This window comes from Paramisgurnus dabryanus, chromosome 21 (genome assembly GCF_030506205.2).
Source record: "Paramisgurnus dabryanus chromosome 21, PD_genome_1.1, whole genome shotgun sequence".
In the NCBI taxonomy this organism is placed as follows: Eukaryota; Metazoa; Chordata; class Actinopteri; order Cypriniformes; family Cobitidae; genus Paramisgurnus; species Paramisgurnus dabryanus.
The window spans coordinates 16,726,409-16,745,661 of NC_133357.1; the positions used below are offsets into that span (position 1 = coordinate 16,726,409).

General features: G+C 36.3%; 1 protein-coding gene across 3 annotated transcripts in view; it reads right to left on the reverse strand.

The window, feature by feature from the left end:
- The window catches only part of kcnab2b (potassium voltage-gated channel subfamily A regulatory beta subunit 2b), a 90,659-nt gene that overhangs the window by 36,154 nt on the left and 35,252 nt on the right, over nt 1-19,253 (reverse strand). For 2 of the 3 annotated variants that reach the window (XM_065285946.2, XM_065285944.2), the window contains 3 exons: nt 2,448-2,491; nt 967-1,004; nt 534-613 (listed from right to left, as the gene is read on the reverse strand). In XM_065285946.2, the coding sequence (XP_065142018.1) occupies nt 534-613; nt 967-1,004; nt 2,448-2,491 (162 nt within the window). Of the gene's footprint in view, nt 1-533; nt 614-966; nt 1,005-2,447; nt 2,492-11,263; nt 12,011-19,253 lie in introns of those variants that run through there. The other variant, XM_065285945.2, reaches the window with a different exon arrangement.

Sequence of the window (19,253 nt, forward strand, 5' to 3'; positions counted from 1 at the left end):
AATCTATACAGTCCTATTTTAGACTAATATGTCCATTAGGGTTGTGACAATTAATCGGGCAAATGCGCGTTTTCTCAATGAATGAATTTGAATGAATTACGGTGAAATGCAGCCACATCCAAAAGCCAGGGGGCGCTCTCGCTTAGAATCACCATTTGTGCCACAGAAGAAGTAGTATACCAAACACTATTCCAGGACATGTCTAAAGGAATATTTATATCGCTGTTCTTCAGATTGTTTCAGGTATTTTCATGATAATAAAGAATATTTTAAATGATTGTGTTTGACGAGTGTTGCTTTTTTGAATGCACGTTATAAACGAGTCAAACTTGTAGTGATTTTAGATTGATAAGGACTTCCTACTGATCACGGAGCCATAGTACATGCACAAGCTGTGCATGAAACACTGAATCGGAGCCTTACGATTCAGAATCGATTTTAGACAGGTCTTTTTAATGGGAGCGCGATGCATCGATGCACATCCCTATATGAGTCTAAAATCCCTCTTTTTGAATGATGGGAGATGTACTTACTTTCCCGCCGCGTACACTTCGGCCGTGTCAAACAGATTGATACCGTTTTCATACGCGAGCGTCATTAGCTGCTCAGCTACCTGTAAAGATAAAAAGGGAATTATAGGTGAAAGATTATATAAAGTGAAAAAAAATTATATATATGATAACAAAACTACTGCATTAAAGATTAACTTGATATATTTTGCAGAGCGGTTCATTAGGGCTTTATTATTGTGCTATGTTTTATCTTTATATTTTACTGGCTGATACGACCACTTGAAAAAAATCAAGTTTATTTAGACAGAAAAAAATATCCCGTTTGGGAGGTTATGGTGTTCGACTCGGCTTGCTTGAGGCTTCAGTGTTGTATATGAGGGAGAACCACTTACTGTATATGTAGCATAAAAAACACTATTTTAAAAGGATAAATAGTTTATGCATCTTTACCCACCTCATCTGTGACCTGACCACCAAAAGTGACCCAGGTACCTGATGAGAGAATGCAGAGATAGAGTCAGAGCTGAAACTGTTTTAAAAGCTTGGGCGTTGGAACTATTATGGTTCAAGACCCATCCAATTTTTAAGACCAGTGATATTGGACCCACACACTTTTTCTTTAATTTAGCAAATATGTCTGTTCACTAGTCAGAGCGCCACAGTCAAATCCATTACACTTGAGGAATGCCCCTAAAAAAAATTAAACTCCGTTCCACATTTAGCTCCTTGACTTCTACGCTGCTGCTTCCTTAAATGATAATTCAGGTATTTAACACCTTGAGTCTCATTTCTGGTTTGTTTTGGATGAACTACAGTGATGGACACTGAAATTTCGAAAATGGGTCATGTCTTGACTTTTTGACTCGTTTAAAAGCGTCTCTTGACTGCTTCAGAATGGAAGTCAATGACCATGCACAAACATGTCATTAAAACAACACTTAACGTTCATTTTCAAAACTGTACTACTCACCGAGTGGTTTGTGGTGTTCGTTGATAAATAAAAACAAATATATTGGCGTAATGTATGATTTCAATCCGTGTTATTTGCTATAGAGGAACTATTTTTTCAGATACCTCACAACCGCATATATACTTCCGCTCTATATTTGAGTCTGAAGCGTTAGCAAACTCCCGACCACTTGATGGCGACAACCACTTTGCCATATAAGTACGCTCGGTGTCTAGCACATAGACAGTCACAATAGAGCTCAACTTCAAACCTAAAGCTGGTCACTGAGCCTTTTGATGCATTTTGAAGAGGAAAAAACATATGTAAGTCGCACTGGACTAGTTTATTTGGAAAATGATTTCACAAATGATTTCCGACCGTACATCTTAAAGTAACATAAACAGTTATTTACACGATACACAATAGCATACAGAACAGACCTGGGAGGCTGAATAGGCTAAATTAACACGACAAGCCAAATAAAGTTAAAAAAAGTCCCGATGTCATTTCGCATCACTGAATCCATTGAATTACATAAATACAGGAGCAGTATAGAACGTACTCTCGCGGCTGTAGACGGTAATGTTTTTTTCTTGGTTTATATGAAATAATTTTGATATAGAAGTTGCACCTCACTATAAGTTCCAGGACCGCCAAACTATGAAAAAAGTGCGACTGGTAGTCCAGAAAATACAGAAAACTCCATTTCGTGTTTTTACTACTTTCGCTTGCTGCACTCCAAGGTAAACAAAGCTTTTAAGCTATAAAAAAGGCACCTGGAAAAAAAATTGCATCTATACCAGTAAATGTTTTGAACAATCCACTTTTTTTTGCTTCTGACGCCCATGTTTAAAAGTATTATATAACAAGACAACAGCCTGTGAACAACAGATCTCTCACTTTTCATTGTGTATCTTGCCACCAAGTTTCTGAGAAGAAGAAACAAAGTGTGATAGTACGAAACAATTACTGCATGTTTGACTCACCCAGCCCAAGACATGAAACCCGTAACCCGGATTTCCCAAGGTTCCTGCAAACACAGAAAACATCCATTAAGTACTTGAAATAAATAAGATATATTTATGATGACTAATGTCATTAAAATGCACAAATGTACCCTGTGGTCAGCAGCACACGGTTATAAATAAATCTGAACTGAATGTTTTATTTTATTTTAATATGACTGTGTACTTTCTTTATAGGGCCAAAGGCAACAGAAGACAATATCTTTATAATTACTACTCACAGACTGAATAAAGTTGTCAGAGATTGAAATCTAGCCTGGATATAGCTTCACTACTAGATACAGTCAGATGAACCAATCAGAGGACCAACAGAGGGTCTTTTGTTGGAAATCCTTCGAGTTTGTAAAGAGCCAAGCTTACAGTGCTCAGCAATTATGACTGCAAAGTCAAGGACACATACAATACACTGTACTGTCTTTACAATTACTTTTATTCAGTAAGCCTTTGCTTTTCATTTGGATGATGAGAATAACTTATGATCAACCATTACAGACACAAAAACATTTTACAAATTTTAAAATCCTTTAAGAACAGAAAGGCACAAAACATTTTTCAGAAAAACCTGAATTTATCCTTGAAAGAGATTTCTAAAGCATTGTCGGTAATAAGTTATTATGCACCATGTTTTTACCACATTTGAAATGAAACACCTAACGCAACTCAAGTGCTAAAGCAGGCCATGAGAATATGAAAAATAATTTGCAATATCAATGCAACAGAATGTACAGTACAACATTTTTTAACAGATGTTTAATAACACATAGTGACCTGACACTGAGACTATAGAGAAAGTGTAACGCAAATCACATTAATTATACTCGCCAATACATACCCGTGACAGCGTGCAGAACATTGATTAAGTAAAGGATAATGTACTGTAAAGTCAGCAGGTAACAAAATAAACCTGACAGGGTGATTAGGTAATACATTTAAAATACATAACCAGCATGGACCTGTTCTCGGGTGCAGGCTCTAAATACATCTTATCAAGTGAATGCATGTACAGTGTATCCATTACTTGTAAACAGGCTGTCAGCGATGTCACCTCTATGGGACTTTGAACAGAACATCACCAGGGAACGTATCGGCTTAAATCAAATTATCATCGAGCATGGAGGCTATGAAAACCAGTGATGAATTTTTAACTGGTGTGATGGCGGTAGAGTTACAGGAAGGGAGATCCATTGACCAGCCCGTGAAAGTGAACTGTACACCTGCTAAAAGTGATGTGCAAAGCCCACACAAAGTATTTCCCTTTTATAAAAACTTCTCTGTCTAGCAACGTACAATGCCAGAAAAAAAAAGTAAACCGGTGAGTACATTACTGATAAACAAATATATGGTAATCAGTATCATTTATTTAAAATAACTGTATATGTATTACGAAATGAGCTGCTGCTTTCGAAAAAAAAAAAAACTGATTTCTATAAATACAGTCTGAAACAATAGTATCTTTAGCCGCATTAGCGCTACAATGTGCTAAACAAAACACTTATAAAAAAACTTTTAGGGAAAAATTTACCTGTCAGTCAGTGGCTGTGGGCGGAGCTTTGTTTGTGTGACTTAACAAGAGAATCAAAACAGCATGTCCAATGAGACTAAAAAAGGATTTAAACCAGTGATCTTTGCACTGCTTTAATAAAGTAATCAGTGACTAAAACAAAAAGATTTTTGTCTCCTAATTTCAGAGGACAACCCGTAGACTGTAAAAAAAGATGGACGACGCCTGTGCGCTCCCTTCCATTGGTGAAAAGTGAAGCGCCAGTGTCCCGATATGGCGCTGACATCTTGGGTCTTGAGTCTGCGCAGTAGCGATTTCGGGACCAGTCATGCGCACTAGTGAGCAGGAAGTGAAGCCGCGAAATCAAAACCCCGCACTCGCTCTCGCGCATATCACACGATATCACAGCTGTCAATCATGACGTGACACCACCGTTTTTATATCATTAAATAACTAACTAAACACAAACTTATTTTAAAAACAAACATTTGAATTTACATCAGTGTGATAAAAACTACAATAAATGACAGAAACCAGTTTCGGAAAAAAGATAATTGAAGTGTAATTAATTTTTTTAGTTGGTCTCAAGTCCCATTGAATAACATGGGGAGGCGGGGTTTATGACCTATACTGGGACCAGACACTGGGGGGCGATCGAGAGGTTTTGGCTTCACTTTTCAGAGCTTGTGTGGCCACTTGGGACAACCACACACCACCTCAATGGACCATTGGTGGTTTTTGAACATTTAACACTAACAGCTGCAACCAGAGAACGGAGAGGCACGGTTTTACCCTTCTTTAATTATGTAACGCAGCAAACTGGAGAACACAAGCATTTGAGAGGATCTTCGACTTTGTGTTTAAAGGTCACATTCTTTCTGATCCCATTTTTTAAACCCTAGTTAGTGTGTAATGTTGCTTTAATAGCATATATAATACCTGTAAAATGATAAAACATTGCGCATTGTAAACACAATCAAAGCTTTTGACATCACAAGGGGAGCCAGATTTCAATGACCTATTTTTTTCACATGCTTGCAGAGAATGGTTTACCAAAACTAAGTTACTAGGTTGTTTGTTTTCACATTTTCCAGGTTGATACAAGCACTGGGGACCCAATTATAGCACTTAAACATGGAAAAAGTCAGATTTAAAAAAAAGGTAAAAGTCAAAAGACCACGATAACCAGCCTGAGACACGATTAAACTTTATTCAGCAAAGTTGTTTATGTAACATAGGTGAAGACGGTAAAAGGTCTTCATTTAAGACTTTTTAAGGTTCTCTAAGCAATCACCTTTGATCATGCGCACATTGCACAAATATAGTTTTGCACTGTTTCAAGGCCCATCCAAGCCATGCTCCCAAAATCGTTGTGTCTATTTCAGGTCATAATTAATAAATGTCGAGCACACAAAACTTTGTCTCATGCTGATTATATTTATCAACCCACCCATTCACGTGTGCCCAAAAAGCGTGTTTGAATTGACGTGGTGCTCCAGAGACTGACTGCGAGATCGAGTGCAAAGTCAACAGTTTTGATTTTGTACTGTGTCGCTCCAGCGGCTCTGCGCAACACTGTGTGAAGTCTAACACACGGGTTTGTGGATCAGAGTATAAATCGGGCACTGGACGGACTATTCTCATATCACTTCACAGAGGAATAGAAGAAGACAAAACAGACACTTCATGTGACTTCCTTCAACAACACAAGCATCATTACACCAATTCTATGTCATTGCACAAGCGCAGAGCGTCCCAGTTTCAGTAATCAATCTGATCAAGTGTTTACATGTCCTTTGGAGCGGATTACAAAAGGTATAAATCACCCCTCTAAAACCGATTAGATTTTTAAACGGTTTGGTTTTTTTTATTCTGATTGAGGTGTTTGCATGGAGCATTTTTATTTTGATTGATCATTTAAACCGATTACAATTGTCCATGTAAACGCAGCTATTGATTCAATTACAAGAGCTACCTTAAAGTGCACAAAGTGAAAACTTTTCTCTCCCAAGCCTTTCAACCTTAATTGCATTGTGATAATCTGAGGTGATGGGTAATGTAATAAAAGTTTACTGTAATACACATCTTGCCTTCATGTCCAGTTACCTTTTAAATCTCTGGCACACTGTCTGCACTGACAATAGTGAGTCAGTGCTCTGATCTTAACCCAGTCTAAGCTGGTTTGCTGGTTTTAGAGAGGCACTTTTTAGCAGTCTAGGAGAAGAGGTAGAAAAGCTTATGATTGTGCATGCATACTGTACATGTACTGTGAAAAATATACACCATACTATGCAAATGCTAGCATCCAAATGCCAATTTTCCTCTTCATACATCATCTACAGTATACTGTATATAGCATAGGGTGCATAGGAGTACTTTGTTTATGATACAAACAGGCACAAAAACATTAAGGTAATGTAATCTCTGCCAGCTCAGTTGTGTGTCCAGCCCAAGCAGGATGTTAGCACCTCGGCTAATTGTAGGCTGCCACTGTCAGAACAGGAGTGCAGATGGTAATAAATGGGCAGCATGTCACTGAACCGGCTGTAATAAATCATGTTAAGCTACACTCAAACATGATTCACAAAAATATGATTCCTCACATGCTCCGTCTACCCATAACCCATGCCACATAACATTACCTAAATAACAGTAATTCAAAAAAGAACGCATTTGGGTACCACTTTACAATAAGGTTCATTAGTTAACATTAGTTAACAACATTTAACATGAACTGCACTTATACAGCATTTATTAATCTTTGTTAATGTTAATTTCAACAATTACTAATACTCTTTTAATATCTTGTTAATGTTAGTTAAAGCATAGTGAACTAACATGAACAAACAATTAAAAGATTTATTTCTATTAACTGACATAAACAAAGATTAATAAATACTGTAACAAATGTATTGCTCATGGTTTGTTCATGTTAGTTAATACATTAACTAATGTTAACTAATGAACCTTATTGTAAAGTGGGTCACAGTTTATTTTACGGTATCACTGTTACAGTGTAATTATACATTTAAGTACTAAGTAATAATCATTAACAACATGTACTTACTATAGGGTTGGGGTTAGGTTATTCGGAAAGATACAACATCTCGTTAGTTGCATGTAATTATGCATAATTAACTGTTATTACATAATAATTACATGTAGCATGTGTAACAAAGACACCGTAAAATTAAGTTTTACCGTAAAGTGTTACCCTGTTATTTTCCCCAAGTACATAACATATTGTATTAATTAAAATATATAACAATATATTAACATAACATAATACGTAACCCTGCCTGCTAAAGTTTTTTTGTGATTTACTGTTTTCCTATATGATGCAAAGAACATTCTGAGAAAATATAACCTTGATATCTTTAATATTGACTGAGTAAGGTCATGTGAAATAGAGAAATAATAGATAAAGTCAAACTTTGTTGCACCTAATCTCATAATAGTTTGTGAGACTTTAACCTGGATTTAACAGGCAGGGTGACATACTAGTACTTCTAATAATAAATGTATTATTGTAGATGTTACTTGAATGAAATTATTACATACATTGTTGTTATAATTCATTGTTTTAATTCTTAATAATAAAAACTTGCCTGGCTATTCCCTTACTAATTGTCGTGATGTTGGTTAGGATAGCATTTGTTATGCTTTGATAGTATTTTGACAATGTAATACAGACTCTTGTCTAAGGCATAATTACAGTTTCTTTAGTTTACATGCACAATACTCTGGTAGTTGATCAATGGGTAACAGAAGGCGAATGAGAATAAAGACAAGAAACAAGATTATCGGAGCTCTCGCATGAATGTTACAGCATTAAGGTCTTACTGTATGTCAACAATTGTTTCATTTGTAAAAGTCTGTTTACTCCATTAACACCTGCATTAAGTCTCCTGAGCTGAGAAAGAGCAACGTCTAAGCAATAACATTTTCCTCTGGGTCATATAGAGTTTCTTGTGGTTGTCTCGTTTAGGTGTATTAGTGAGTTAGAAAGGTTGAAGAAGGTTGTGTTGAGGCATTGGCTGTTTGGGATCACCAGACAGAAACTGAAGTAAAGATTACATAAATGCGCAAATGGGCTGCAGTTTCTGCCTGCTGTTCCCTGGGAAATAAACAGTGTGACCGCTTCAGTCTGGTCAGTCAGTTATGCAAGCTACCCTTTATTTATCTAGGATAAACCCACAGATCCAGTGTCCACTTATTGCTGGATAAAGCCCAAAGTTGTATATATCCGTATATACGCAACCGGAAGTGTGTGGTGCTGGATTGATGGATTGACTTTGGAGGCTGAATATTTTCTCATAAGTAGTGTACAGTACAAATAGGGATGGTTATTATACTATGCAGGCTATGTAACAGCTACAATAAATGAGCGTTTGTGTGTTTTTTAATGAAGACATCTGCCGAGTGTGCCAGCCATAAGGCAGGAGGGAAAATCCAGCTAGTTTTCTGTCTCATCCGAGCCTGTGTGATATGTGCCGCCCGATGAACTTGCTGGAAAATCTGTCATAAAATAATTTGTGTTCCTACAGTAATTACAAACAATATAGATGCAGTAGTAAAAGTGCACTATCACTGTACCTCTGTCAGCTGCTGTGTTAGTGCAGGTAGGCTGCTAAAGGCATTAAGAGACCCAATTTGATCCCCGTTAAGGGCCTGTTGACATCCATTAACGGATGCCAAGGATTAGTGGAGCAGGCCAAGCACATGCAGCCTCAGCCAAGTGGGGGAAGTCCTGAGTACAGGAGTTTCTTCTCTCTGGCCTTTTAAATGCTTATGCTGCTAGCTTTAGTGGCGTTGACGGTATAAGACTGAGAAAGGTGTGTTTGTTTAAAGGCAGAATTAATTATTGATCACAAACTTCATGTAGTGATCGATTTTAGTAATGGGGTTTTCATGTGTATCGACTTCTTTGTAAGAAGATGGTAGGTGGCAGGTAATATGAATATGAAGTCTCCCTGTAGTGAAGAATTTTAGCATTTAAAACGCATCTTTGAGCATATTGGCATATTTAAAAGTTTTACCCCATTCTCATGATTAAATAGCATGCAGTGTGAAAAGTCATGCATGAAAAGCCATGCAATACATATGCCAAAATCCAATTTTGCGTGCATGATACGTCAATCCTTCCTGTTAACTTGGATAACATGAATCTTTTTGTGTTGTTTTATGTATTGGTTTCTCTTTTTTTACAGTTGTTTACCATTGTCACTTGGGTTTGGGGTTAGAACAACTTTTTGTTAGATAAAATGACATCCTAACCCAAACACTAAATCTAACCCCAACTTGAAGCATCCATGGTTTAAAAATAGACAAAGCATGGAAAACTTATATATTAACTTAATTCCCACCAGCCTTTTTTTTTTTTAAAGTTTCCCACCAGCATTTTTTGTGATTTTTATAAAAGTTACACAAAATGCCTTCCAGAAAAATTTTCTTCTATAAATATATAAATATACAAATAAAAAACTGACCCTCTCCTTTCAAACAGTCAAACAAACAAAACGGGGAAAAAACATTTCATCCTATCTTCATTTTTTCTCTTTTTATAACCTCTTAAATATGGGTATTTCTTCAAAAATAAGCAAAAAGTTGAAAAAATAGCATTTTTTTTAAGGAATTTTGTTAGAGATCAGACTCAGAATGATTATCAAAACATACACAGAGTTTAAAATTAATTACATTGGTTTATGCTTCTGTTTTTTTATAAATGTTGTAGGAGCCAACTAGTGGATAATAGCAGAATTACAGATAACCGTAAAAACACATTAGGAAAGCGTCATTGGCAGGGAAATGTTTTCTCTTAATTGACAAGATAACACGTCAATGGTGGGGAAAGAGTTAAATGACATACTAAAGCAAATCCCAAACCCCAAGCGACAACTTTTTTCCCCGCCAGTGTTTAAAAAAAAGTTGTCTGCCAGCACCAGCATTTTTTATAATTTTCACAAAACTTTAAATATATAAACGTACAATATATCAAATGAAACCACTGAAATAAGAGAAAGAAAATACTCAGCAATGGTGTTAAATGAAGAAACTTCTGGCCTTTGGTTCTCAGTCTAGTATTTTCTATCACTTTTTATGTACACAACTCTGAAGTTTAGTGTTAACGTAATCTTTGTACTCCAGACAATCTTCAGACAGTTCCCATATAACCCATTCGGTAACACTTTACAATAAGGTTGTATTAGAAAAAATTTATAAATGCATTAACTAACAATGAACACTATAGTTAACTAAGCATGTATTAACTTTTGTTAATGTTAGCTAATGTCAAGACAGCTATTCATGTCAGTTTATGGTGCATTTATTAATGTTAACAATTACAACGCTTGATATTAGTAAATGCCAAAATTAAGACTGATAAATGCTGTAAGAAATATTCTTCATTGTTACTTCATATAAACTAATGCATCAACTAATTGTTAACAAATGCAACCTTATTGTAAACTTAAGTGTTACCAACATAAAACCAGATGCGACTCATTCACAAATTCTTGTTAAACGCATGCAAGGATATTAACCGCTTTGAATTTCAAAGACACCATGATCGTCTCAGGTGATCTGTTGCACATTACAGTGGATTTATCTATACTTATGCTATACATATTAAGTGCCTTTAATGTAAAACATACAAATTACAATATGGAAAATGTGAAAGGAGGGTAGGTTAGTACTGTATGAACATAGCACTATCAGTATCACACTACAGTTTTACACTACATAGCAAGTAGTTACTAAAATTAATACCACGGGTCTGCACACTGTAATGTTTAAGTGAGAGAGCACTCATTGTCCACACATCATCATCTCTTTTTTATGTTATTTTTAGACAGTATTGTATAGAGAGGACAGAAAAGTACAGTGTGAAGAGAGCCGGGACTCTGGTCGCTGAAAGGAGCACTGCCAACTGCACACTACAGTATATACTAGTTGCTCCAACATCATCTTTGTTTAACACAGAGAGCATGCTAATTGTTTTAATGTGTAATGACAGAGACTATTTGTCAAATAAAAGACTTGATCTTTGTTAAGCCATATAATAAAATTCTGGAAGAAACCTTTATACTCTTTAACGCAATTCTAAAAATTAATAAAAAAGAAATAGAGACCCCAAATATAAAGAGGAACAGCAGGTTATTGTCTCATTTAGTTGACAACTGTAAACATGTAACCTACAATTTAATTCAATTCATTTCAATTAAACATTGCCACAAAAGAAGATGAAAAAGAACACTTGCAGGAAACCGAGACCTACCGATATTTCATGCCAGGTCTCAAGCAATGGTCAACAGAAGAGTGCATGCTCTGTACAGACAGATGTCCCAGGCTTCGGGCCACCATCGCCACGGTCCGAAACTTGCTTTTGGTCCCCAAGCTTGGGCTGTTAGTGTTCTGTCGATTCAGTCGGTCTTCTGTGCTCCGGCTTACCGCCCGGTGGTCCGTGCACACAAATGACACCTGCATGCTGACGGCAAGCCTCTGTGGACAGCCTTACCACAGTAGGGATTCAGTGAGGAAGCAGTCTCAAAAGTAAGAGTGTTGTTGCTTCTTAAAGAAGAATGAGCGGAAGTCTCGTTTTGTCCTTAAGACCAGAAGGTGAAAAATGTTTTTCTTCTAAAAACTATAAAAGCTCATCAAAAAGTCAACAACTGTTGTCACAGCTGTGAGAAAGGTGAGCCCAAAAGTCTGTTGTTACTCACAAGTGCAGTCATAAATGTGTCCTCTGTATGTGCACATATTGTAATATGTGTCTCGGTATGTTCTGTATGTGTGTGAGTGAATTTCAGCGCTATGGCTCCACAGCAGTCCATGAAACGGTAAACCCAGGGCACCAATCACATCAACACACAGCACGGGGGAAATTCCACATCCATCTACGTCACGCTGCAGAACATCAAGCACCGCTCATCGGGTCTCCTCTGCTCTTCTCTTCTTCAGTCTAGAATGAGCTGCTTGTCTTTTTGACCACGCTTTCTTCTGTGATCCTTTAGTCTCTCAATTATTTGTCCTGGTGGCGTTTCACTGACAATCCTAACAGATAGTGAGTTTTCATATGCTGGATTCTTGTTTAGATTAACATCCTATAATGTAACCCACTGTGTACTGAACACATGCATAAATGCCAAGTGAGAGTGATAAAGAGAGAGAGATAGAGAGAGAGAGAGAGAGAGAGAGAGAGAGAGAGTATTGGAAAGAAAAGTGGGAAGGTCCAAGCTCACGCTATGTTGTGTTAGATCAGCTCGTACCTGATATTCCACACTGCCTACGCATGACAGAATGTCCAAGGACAAAACACAAATCTGGCATGAGCCGGCGGTGTACCACGCACATTCTTGTTAAACAATTTACTACTGTAGCAGTGAAAAAGAAATCCTTCACAAGTCACAAATGTTCAATGCCATTAAGTTCTCATGCCCTTCCAAAACATCGATTTGGTCTGGGATAAAGTTTAAAAAATATGAATGTAGAATGCAGATTGTGTGCTATGGCACTCAATAATCTGCATCTTAAGGATACATATTATTTCCACCTAAAGGTTTATCCAAAGTACATATGGCGCAAATGGACTATTAAAGGCACAATATGTAGGATTTCACCACTAGAGGTCCCTTTTTTAAAAACAAAAACTAGGGCAAAGCTTAATGATGTTATGAAGAAGAGTGGATCAGTGGGAGATGTTGTCTTCACCATTCAGAAATGTAGGGGAGGGCGGGGCACAACCTAACGCATTCATAAAATATTTGAGTTTGATTATTTATATTTTTACACAAGCAACACACACATCTCTGCTACAAATGAACATTTGAAGTTTGTTTTTAGTACTTACTATTCTTGGACAATTACACCAAACGTGACAGAAGTGCAAACGTAACAACTTACCCCATAGGTGGGGTTAATTGTAACAGGCAGGGGGTTAGTTGTAACACTTGCTAAAAATTAAGTTTGCAGGCAAATATTTCAATCCTATTTTGTCTATATACTTGAAGTGGATATTGTTTATATATCTGTCTATAATAGACAGGTATCCACATGTATTCATTCATTCAACACTTTTCTAACAATAGTTCAATTATAAATGAATACAAATGTCTAAATATGTGAGAAAAAGCAGCACAATTATGACAAAGCTTTTTTTATATGTGACCCAGTCTGTAATAACCATACTAGAGTTTCAAAATCAAATTCTGAGTCTGATTTTAGCCATTCATTTCATTATGATTTCAATCTTTGATGTGACCTTATTCAATCAATATTAAAGATATGAACAAAAATACATTTGACACACAACTTTTGTTAAGACAAGCACATTTATTTTGTTGGCAGCCAGCAATCATTCGTGTGTAGCCTATTTAAAACAACGGCAAGAATTACGCTAACGTTAGCGTTTTTCATATCAATATTGCTGAGGGGTTAGTTGTAACATAGCGTTACAATTAACTCCGCTGGGTCAAAATATTTTCAAGCCCACCAAAAAAAGTTTTCTGCAGACATATTTCAAAATGATGCTATGTTTTAGTCAACAAGACACTGATTAATATGACATAGCATTGGATTTGGTTTCTTACACACCCAACTTAGAAACCGGAAAAAAAAAACATATGATGAAAAAATGTACTTACATGCCACCAAAACACGCTTTCATCAACATCTCTCTGGAAAAACATTATACATTTCCAATAATTTTCTGGAGATTGTATTTTGGCATCGTGAAAAAATATCGGAAATACAAAACACTCAACCTTGCGCAACAATGTAAACAGTCAGTGTTACAACGAACCCCGCATTAGTTTTTGCCCCGCGCACCCCTACAGTATAGAATACGCTAATAATGTTCAAAGACGAGGTTAGGAAATAATTTTTTATTACACGTTTGACACATTATCTAATTCCATTGTAATGAATTAGCTGCAAGCCACAACAGCTGCGTGCTAGATGCTGTATAGCGACCACTTCCGCATTTGTCCACTTGTGTAACAATATTTTCTACAAGCGAAAAGCGAGGATAGCGCAGCTATTACTTTATTGAAAGTCAGCAATAACAAGGAATGAGCCATTGTTAAAAATAGGAATTTCTCTGGATTTACAAAGGGAAACTTTTGGGATAATGTAACACAACTGAATTACAAGTGGTTTTTGGATATTTTATTTAAAAAATCTTACATATAGTGGCTTTAATATAACAGTATAAGACAATAAAACAGACCTATTGATCATGATACAATAATTAAGTATAGCGGAGACTACATTGAAAAAGTGAAAATATAATTACAATGTTAAGCTTTTCAATGATGTAATACAAAAAAAGATTTAAAATGTAACAAATGTTATTATTATTATTATAGAAATATTGTTTACACTTTAAATTTAAAGTTAAGGTTTTATTTATTAAAATGAGTTAATGTTTTAGGTAACATGAACTAACAATGAACAATACTTCTACAGCATTTATTAATCTTAGTTCATGTTAATTTCAACATTTACTAATACACTATTAAAATTTAAAGTTGTAACTGTTAACATTAAGTAATGCAACATAACATGAACCATTTGCATTACCAAACGTTAACAAAGATGCTAATAAACTATGTTGTGCATTAGTTTAGTTTATGTTAGCTACTAATGTTAACAAATACAACCTTATTGTAAAGAGTAACCGAAATATAAAAAATTCTGCATTATTTCACTATACACTCTAAAACCAAACGGTGCTATATAGCACCAAAAGTGGTTCTTTGCTCGTAATCATAGAAGAAGCGTTTTTAGTGCCATATAGCACCGGTGAAGCACTAGTGAAGCACCTAGAACCAAATAGTGCTATGTAGAACCATATGTGGTGCTATATGGCCCCTATTTGGTTCTACACAGGTGCTTCACTGGTGCTTCACCGGTGCTATATGGCACTAAAAACAGTTCTTCTATGATTACGGGCAAAGAACCACTTTTGGTGCTATAGCACCGTTTGTTTTTATAGTGTAGGTTATTATCAAATAAAAGCAAATTAGTGACACTTGCCAAGTTAACTTCTTTTAAAAAAGCACAGAAACACAAAAAAGAGACATCAGTAAACAAGCAGAATAAAAAATCACAAGCAAACATATCTGTCTGCATATGCAAATACGGTATATACATAGCATCCACTGAGACTGTGTGGATCATAGGACAGCGCTAAGAGATCAGAGCCAGGCTTATAAATAAATAAAATATCTCTAAGCTAACTGCTGCAGTCCTTAGTATGATCGTGAGTAGTGCACATTCAACCGACCGTAAACGCTTTGAGATAAGCTCTCTAATAATCTGACATGCAAATGACACACGTCCCTCCTGCAAATTACAGCTTGCTCGCATCCAAAGCATCTCATAAAACCATTGACTGATAGAGCGACTGCCCAGTTTTCATGTGCTTCGGATTAGAAAGCGGCATGTCATTCCACCTCCAGATGAAAGGAAGTGGACAGGTAGTTTAAGTGAACATACAGCGTTTCTTTAATGGCACCTTAACACGCACCTGCCTCAGGGCATTGACCCTCCAAGCAGCGGTCCATTAAAATAAGCCAGACAGGCAAAACAAATCATTTGGTATCAAGAAAGAAGTGACAGAAAATGATTGCTTAAGTTGAGATGTGAAACTGTACATTTTATTATTCGCAAACTCAGATCTTCAGGCTACTAGCATCACCCCGTCTGCAGCTAAAATGACAGACTGTAGTTCATCATGCATTCAAAAATACTTTTTTCTATTGCTATGCTATTTTATTGCTTTAAAAGGATTTTACAAGTGCAACTCTTCACTGACTTTGCTCCTAAATGTAGTGAGTACTGACATCCCTGTCCTTATACTGAATGATGCTGTTGCTCCCTAAAAAAATGTGCTAAGCACTAAGGAGTTTCAGGAGCGCAGGAATGTGATCCTCTTGGAAAAGGAGCAAAGGGAGAGAAAACAATCCACACTTTATCAAAGTCACAAATGTATTTGTGTGTGTGTCCCTGTAACCCCGTGAAGGGATTAATCTGGAACTTAAAGGTTTTACATTTACATTTGTGACGTTCACAAGCACCTGTTAGCTTCTCATTTCCCCAGTAGTTGTAAATCACATCCGTCCTCACCGGTACATGTAACAGATAGTTGTGCTTTTAGATTTGTAACAGCGTCGTTTTAAATGTCAGTGAAGTCGGATGCACGAGCCGTAATTGAATTATAAGTGAATGGAAACCCGAGTCGTAGCCCATTATGTGTCGAACAGTTGAGTGGAAGACTTAATGCTGGGCTCACCAGGAGATGTGACCTTTCTAATAAGAGAGGTGGGCCGTGCGAGGTGCGCTTGGGGAAGAGAAGGTTAGCATTCATTAAGTAAGGGATAATGTAGAGGCAGCCGGTAGTTATTGGGAAATAAGCCCCGACAGTGTGATCAGGATCCCGCTTATTACACGGCTACTTGCCACATAAGAAAAAAAACTGGACATGAATATGAATTTGAAACATTTTATTGGCATATTTGTTTTAAATTAACATTTTTATCCTTCCGCGAAACTTTGCACAGATGCATAAAATGATCGTAATACCTTATTAAGATCCTCTGCTTCATACTTGTCTGTCTCCATTTTTTTCTCTTTAACCAGTCTTTGAGAAGTTTTAATGCCCATTCTGTATTTTTTGTGTGTTGGCTTCGTAGCTGTCATGCTTTATTTTGTCAAGTTCAGTCTCAGTAAGCTGTCTGTGTCTTGTCGTGGTTGTCGAGTGTTTGTCACAAGATGGCGCCAAACAGACAGTAATCTTTATTGATCTTTATTGGCGCGGAGCGATTTTACTCGTGCAAGTAGTCCGGCTATGCGTTATTATTTTGGAGCGGTTATTATTTGAAAAGAACGAACCTGCAAATGTCTCAACTGACCAATCAGAATCAAGCATTCCAGAGAGCCGTGTAATAAGTGTATTTATTGCATGGCTGTACTGCATGTTAAGGGCTTCTGTGCTAGAAAAGTAGGCATCTGTAGAGCTTAGAGCCATCAGTCTGAAGGTAAAAGTCATGAATCAAAACCTTCATAGAATAACAGATGGAGTAAGATAAAGATAGAGATAAAATATTAGGGTCCTCTAAAAAATCTTGGCATTAGTACCTGTGTTTGAATAGGAAAATTATACTACTTCACATACAAACATATTATTAAAACAAAATATTATGCACAGTAGTGGCCAAAACTGATGTCTGGAAATTTGTACAATATATTGTATAATTTGCTTCGTAATTTCCTCTCTGGTTGCATTAAACCACCAAAATATAAGGTGTATGGTAAGGACAAAACACAAAACTCATGAGGTATTTATTGGACAAATAATAAAATAAAGGGTTCCCTTCAGGTAGGTAATATTGAATTTTTGTAGCCCGAAATGAATATAAGTAGCCTGAATAAAAAATACATGATGTTTAACGTTGAATATTGACAAATCCTGGATATCCATGCAAGCTAAATATTCCTGCCCATCCCCACACTTGGTCTCATTCCGGCGTAATAATCAAGGACTTTGCTGTCTGACATCCCATGGGTGCAGCAGGCGCAATGATATTAAGCAGTGCCTGAAAATAGTCCCCAACTATTGAAAGTTACCAAGGGGACTACAGTATTTTCATGCGCTGCATAATATTATTGTACCTGCTGCACACAGCAGCATAGTCCTTGATTATTACGCCTGAATGAACTATAGTTCCTAGCCATATCGGCCTAGAAAATCACAACTTTTAATTTTACGTTGTTCTTACAGTAGTACAGGATAACTACAAAAGAGTCAAGTTTTAAATAGGAAAAATATCGAAAGTCTTTTATTTTTATGTTTTTTTTTGAGCGCTAAGCTATTGGTCTTATCAGATTTGATAAATTATGCGGAGATCAGCTGATTGGATTCCAAAATGGTAAAAATCGATTTTTTAACTCTAGGGGAGCTGAAAAATAAGCCTATTTTCAAAAAAAAATTGTGTCCCTTTAATAAAGAGCGAATATATCAATTGTGCAAAGTTGGCCATCAATTTTGGCCACATGTGTGTGGCATATGTATTATATATTTAGCATATTTAGAATAATAATTTATTCAAATAATTTTACACCTTTTTAGGGTCAATACAAAAAGGGTACTTCAAACACTTCATTCAAACTGTCAAGCCTTCCCTCTCTTGCCTTTGATTAAAAGTCTAACTTTGGATTTATTCACAGTCAACTAAGCTCTGGAAAATCCTCTTGGATCGTTCAATTATTTGCCTCAGAGCAAAGCTCAGACTCGCTCCAGTGAGCCTTACTGCAGGATTCCTGCTCTCTAATCATATGCAGAAACAAGCAAAAGTTGACAATAACTTGTCGTAGTACAAACAACACTGCCATCACAATCACACATTTTTTAAAGTGCACACTCATTCAGCAGAAACCCACCAAGATTTGTATCTGATTGGTGGTCATGATTAAAACATACATAGAGAACTGAAAAACCCCAAACATCTCCTCAAAAGGAAATTGAAAGATTATACAGTGGATGCCAGGCAAAAATCTGAATCAAGATGATTTAAGTTAGCCAACATGATCATTAAAAACTAGACCAGCGGCAAGAATATTAATGTTGATAAACTCGTTAAAAGGTACCCCGAAGACTTGTATGCTTTAATACTTGATATTTGCCTTTAACAACTGAAATTCATTGATAGAAACACATTAAATATTTACTTTTCTTCAAAAAAAAAACCCCACATGTAAGCTATGGGGGCCACCATTTTGTTTTGTGTTATGAAATTGATGACATGTAATGGTTGTTGTGAAACATTACTACAGTTTACTATAGTAAATACTATGGTATCCTCTATAGTTTTTCATGTGGGAATTTCTTATTTCCTACTCACACTTTCTTACCTCCAAGATTATCTTTATTTTCATCTTCTTTCATTAGTATGTTATCTGTATTATTCTTCATTTATGTTACTCTTTGAAAGGGCTAAACAGACAATGCTGTATGTGGGCATTTATAACTCTAATCTTCTGTTCCACATAATTTTATAATCTACTGATTGAAGACTTGTTTATCACGTTTACCTCGCTATTACGCTGTAGCGTTAATCTAGTTTTATTGCAAACATTTGACCTCATGTGATGAAATACAAAATTTTCATAAAACTGACATATTTACTGTTTTATTTTGACATTAATATTGCCAATCTCAGTGTTAATCAGTGTTGAACCACACATGTTTATAACCAGGGTACCTTTTA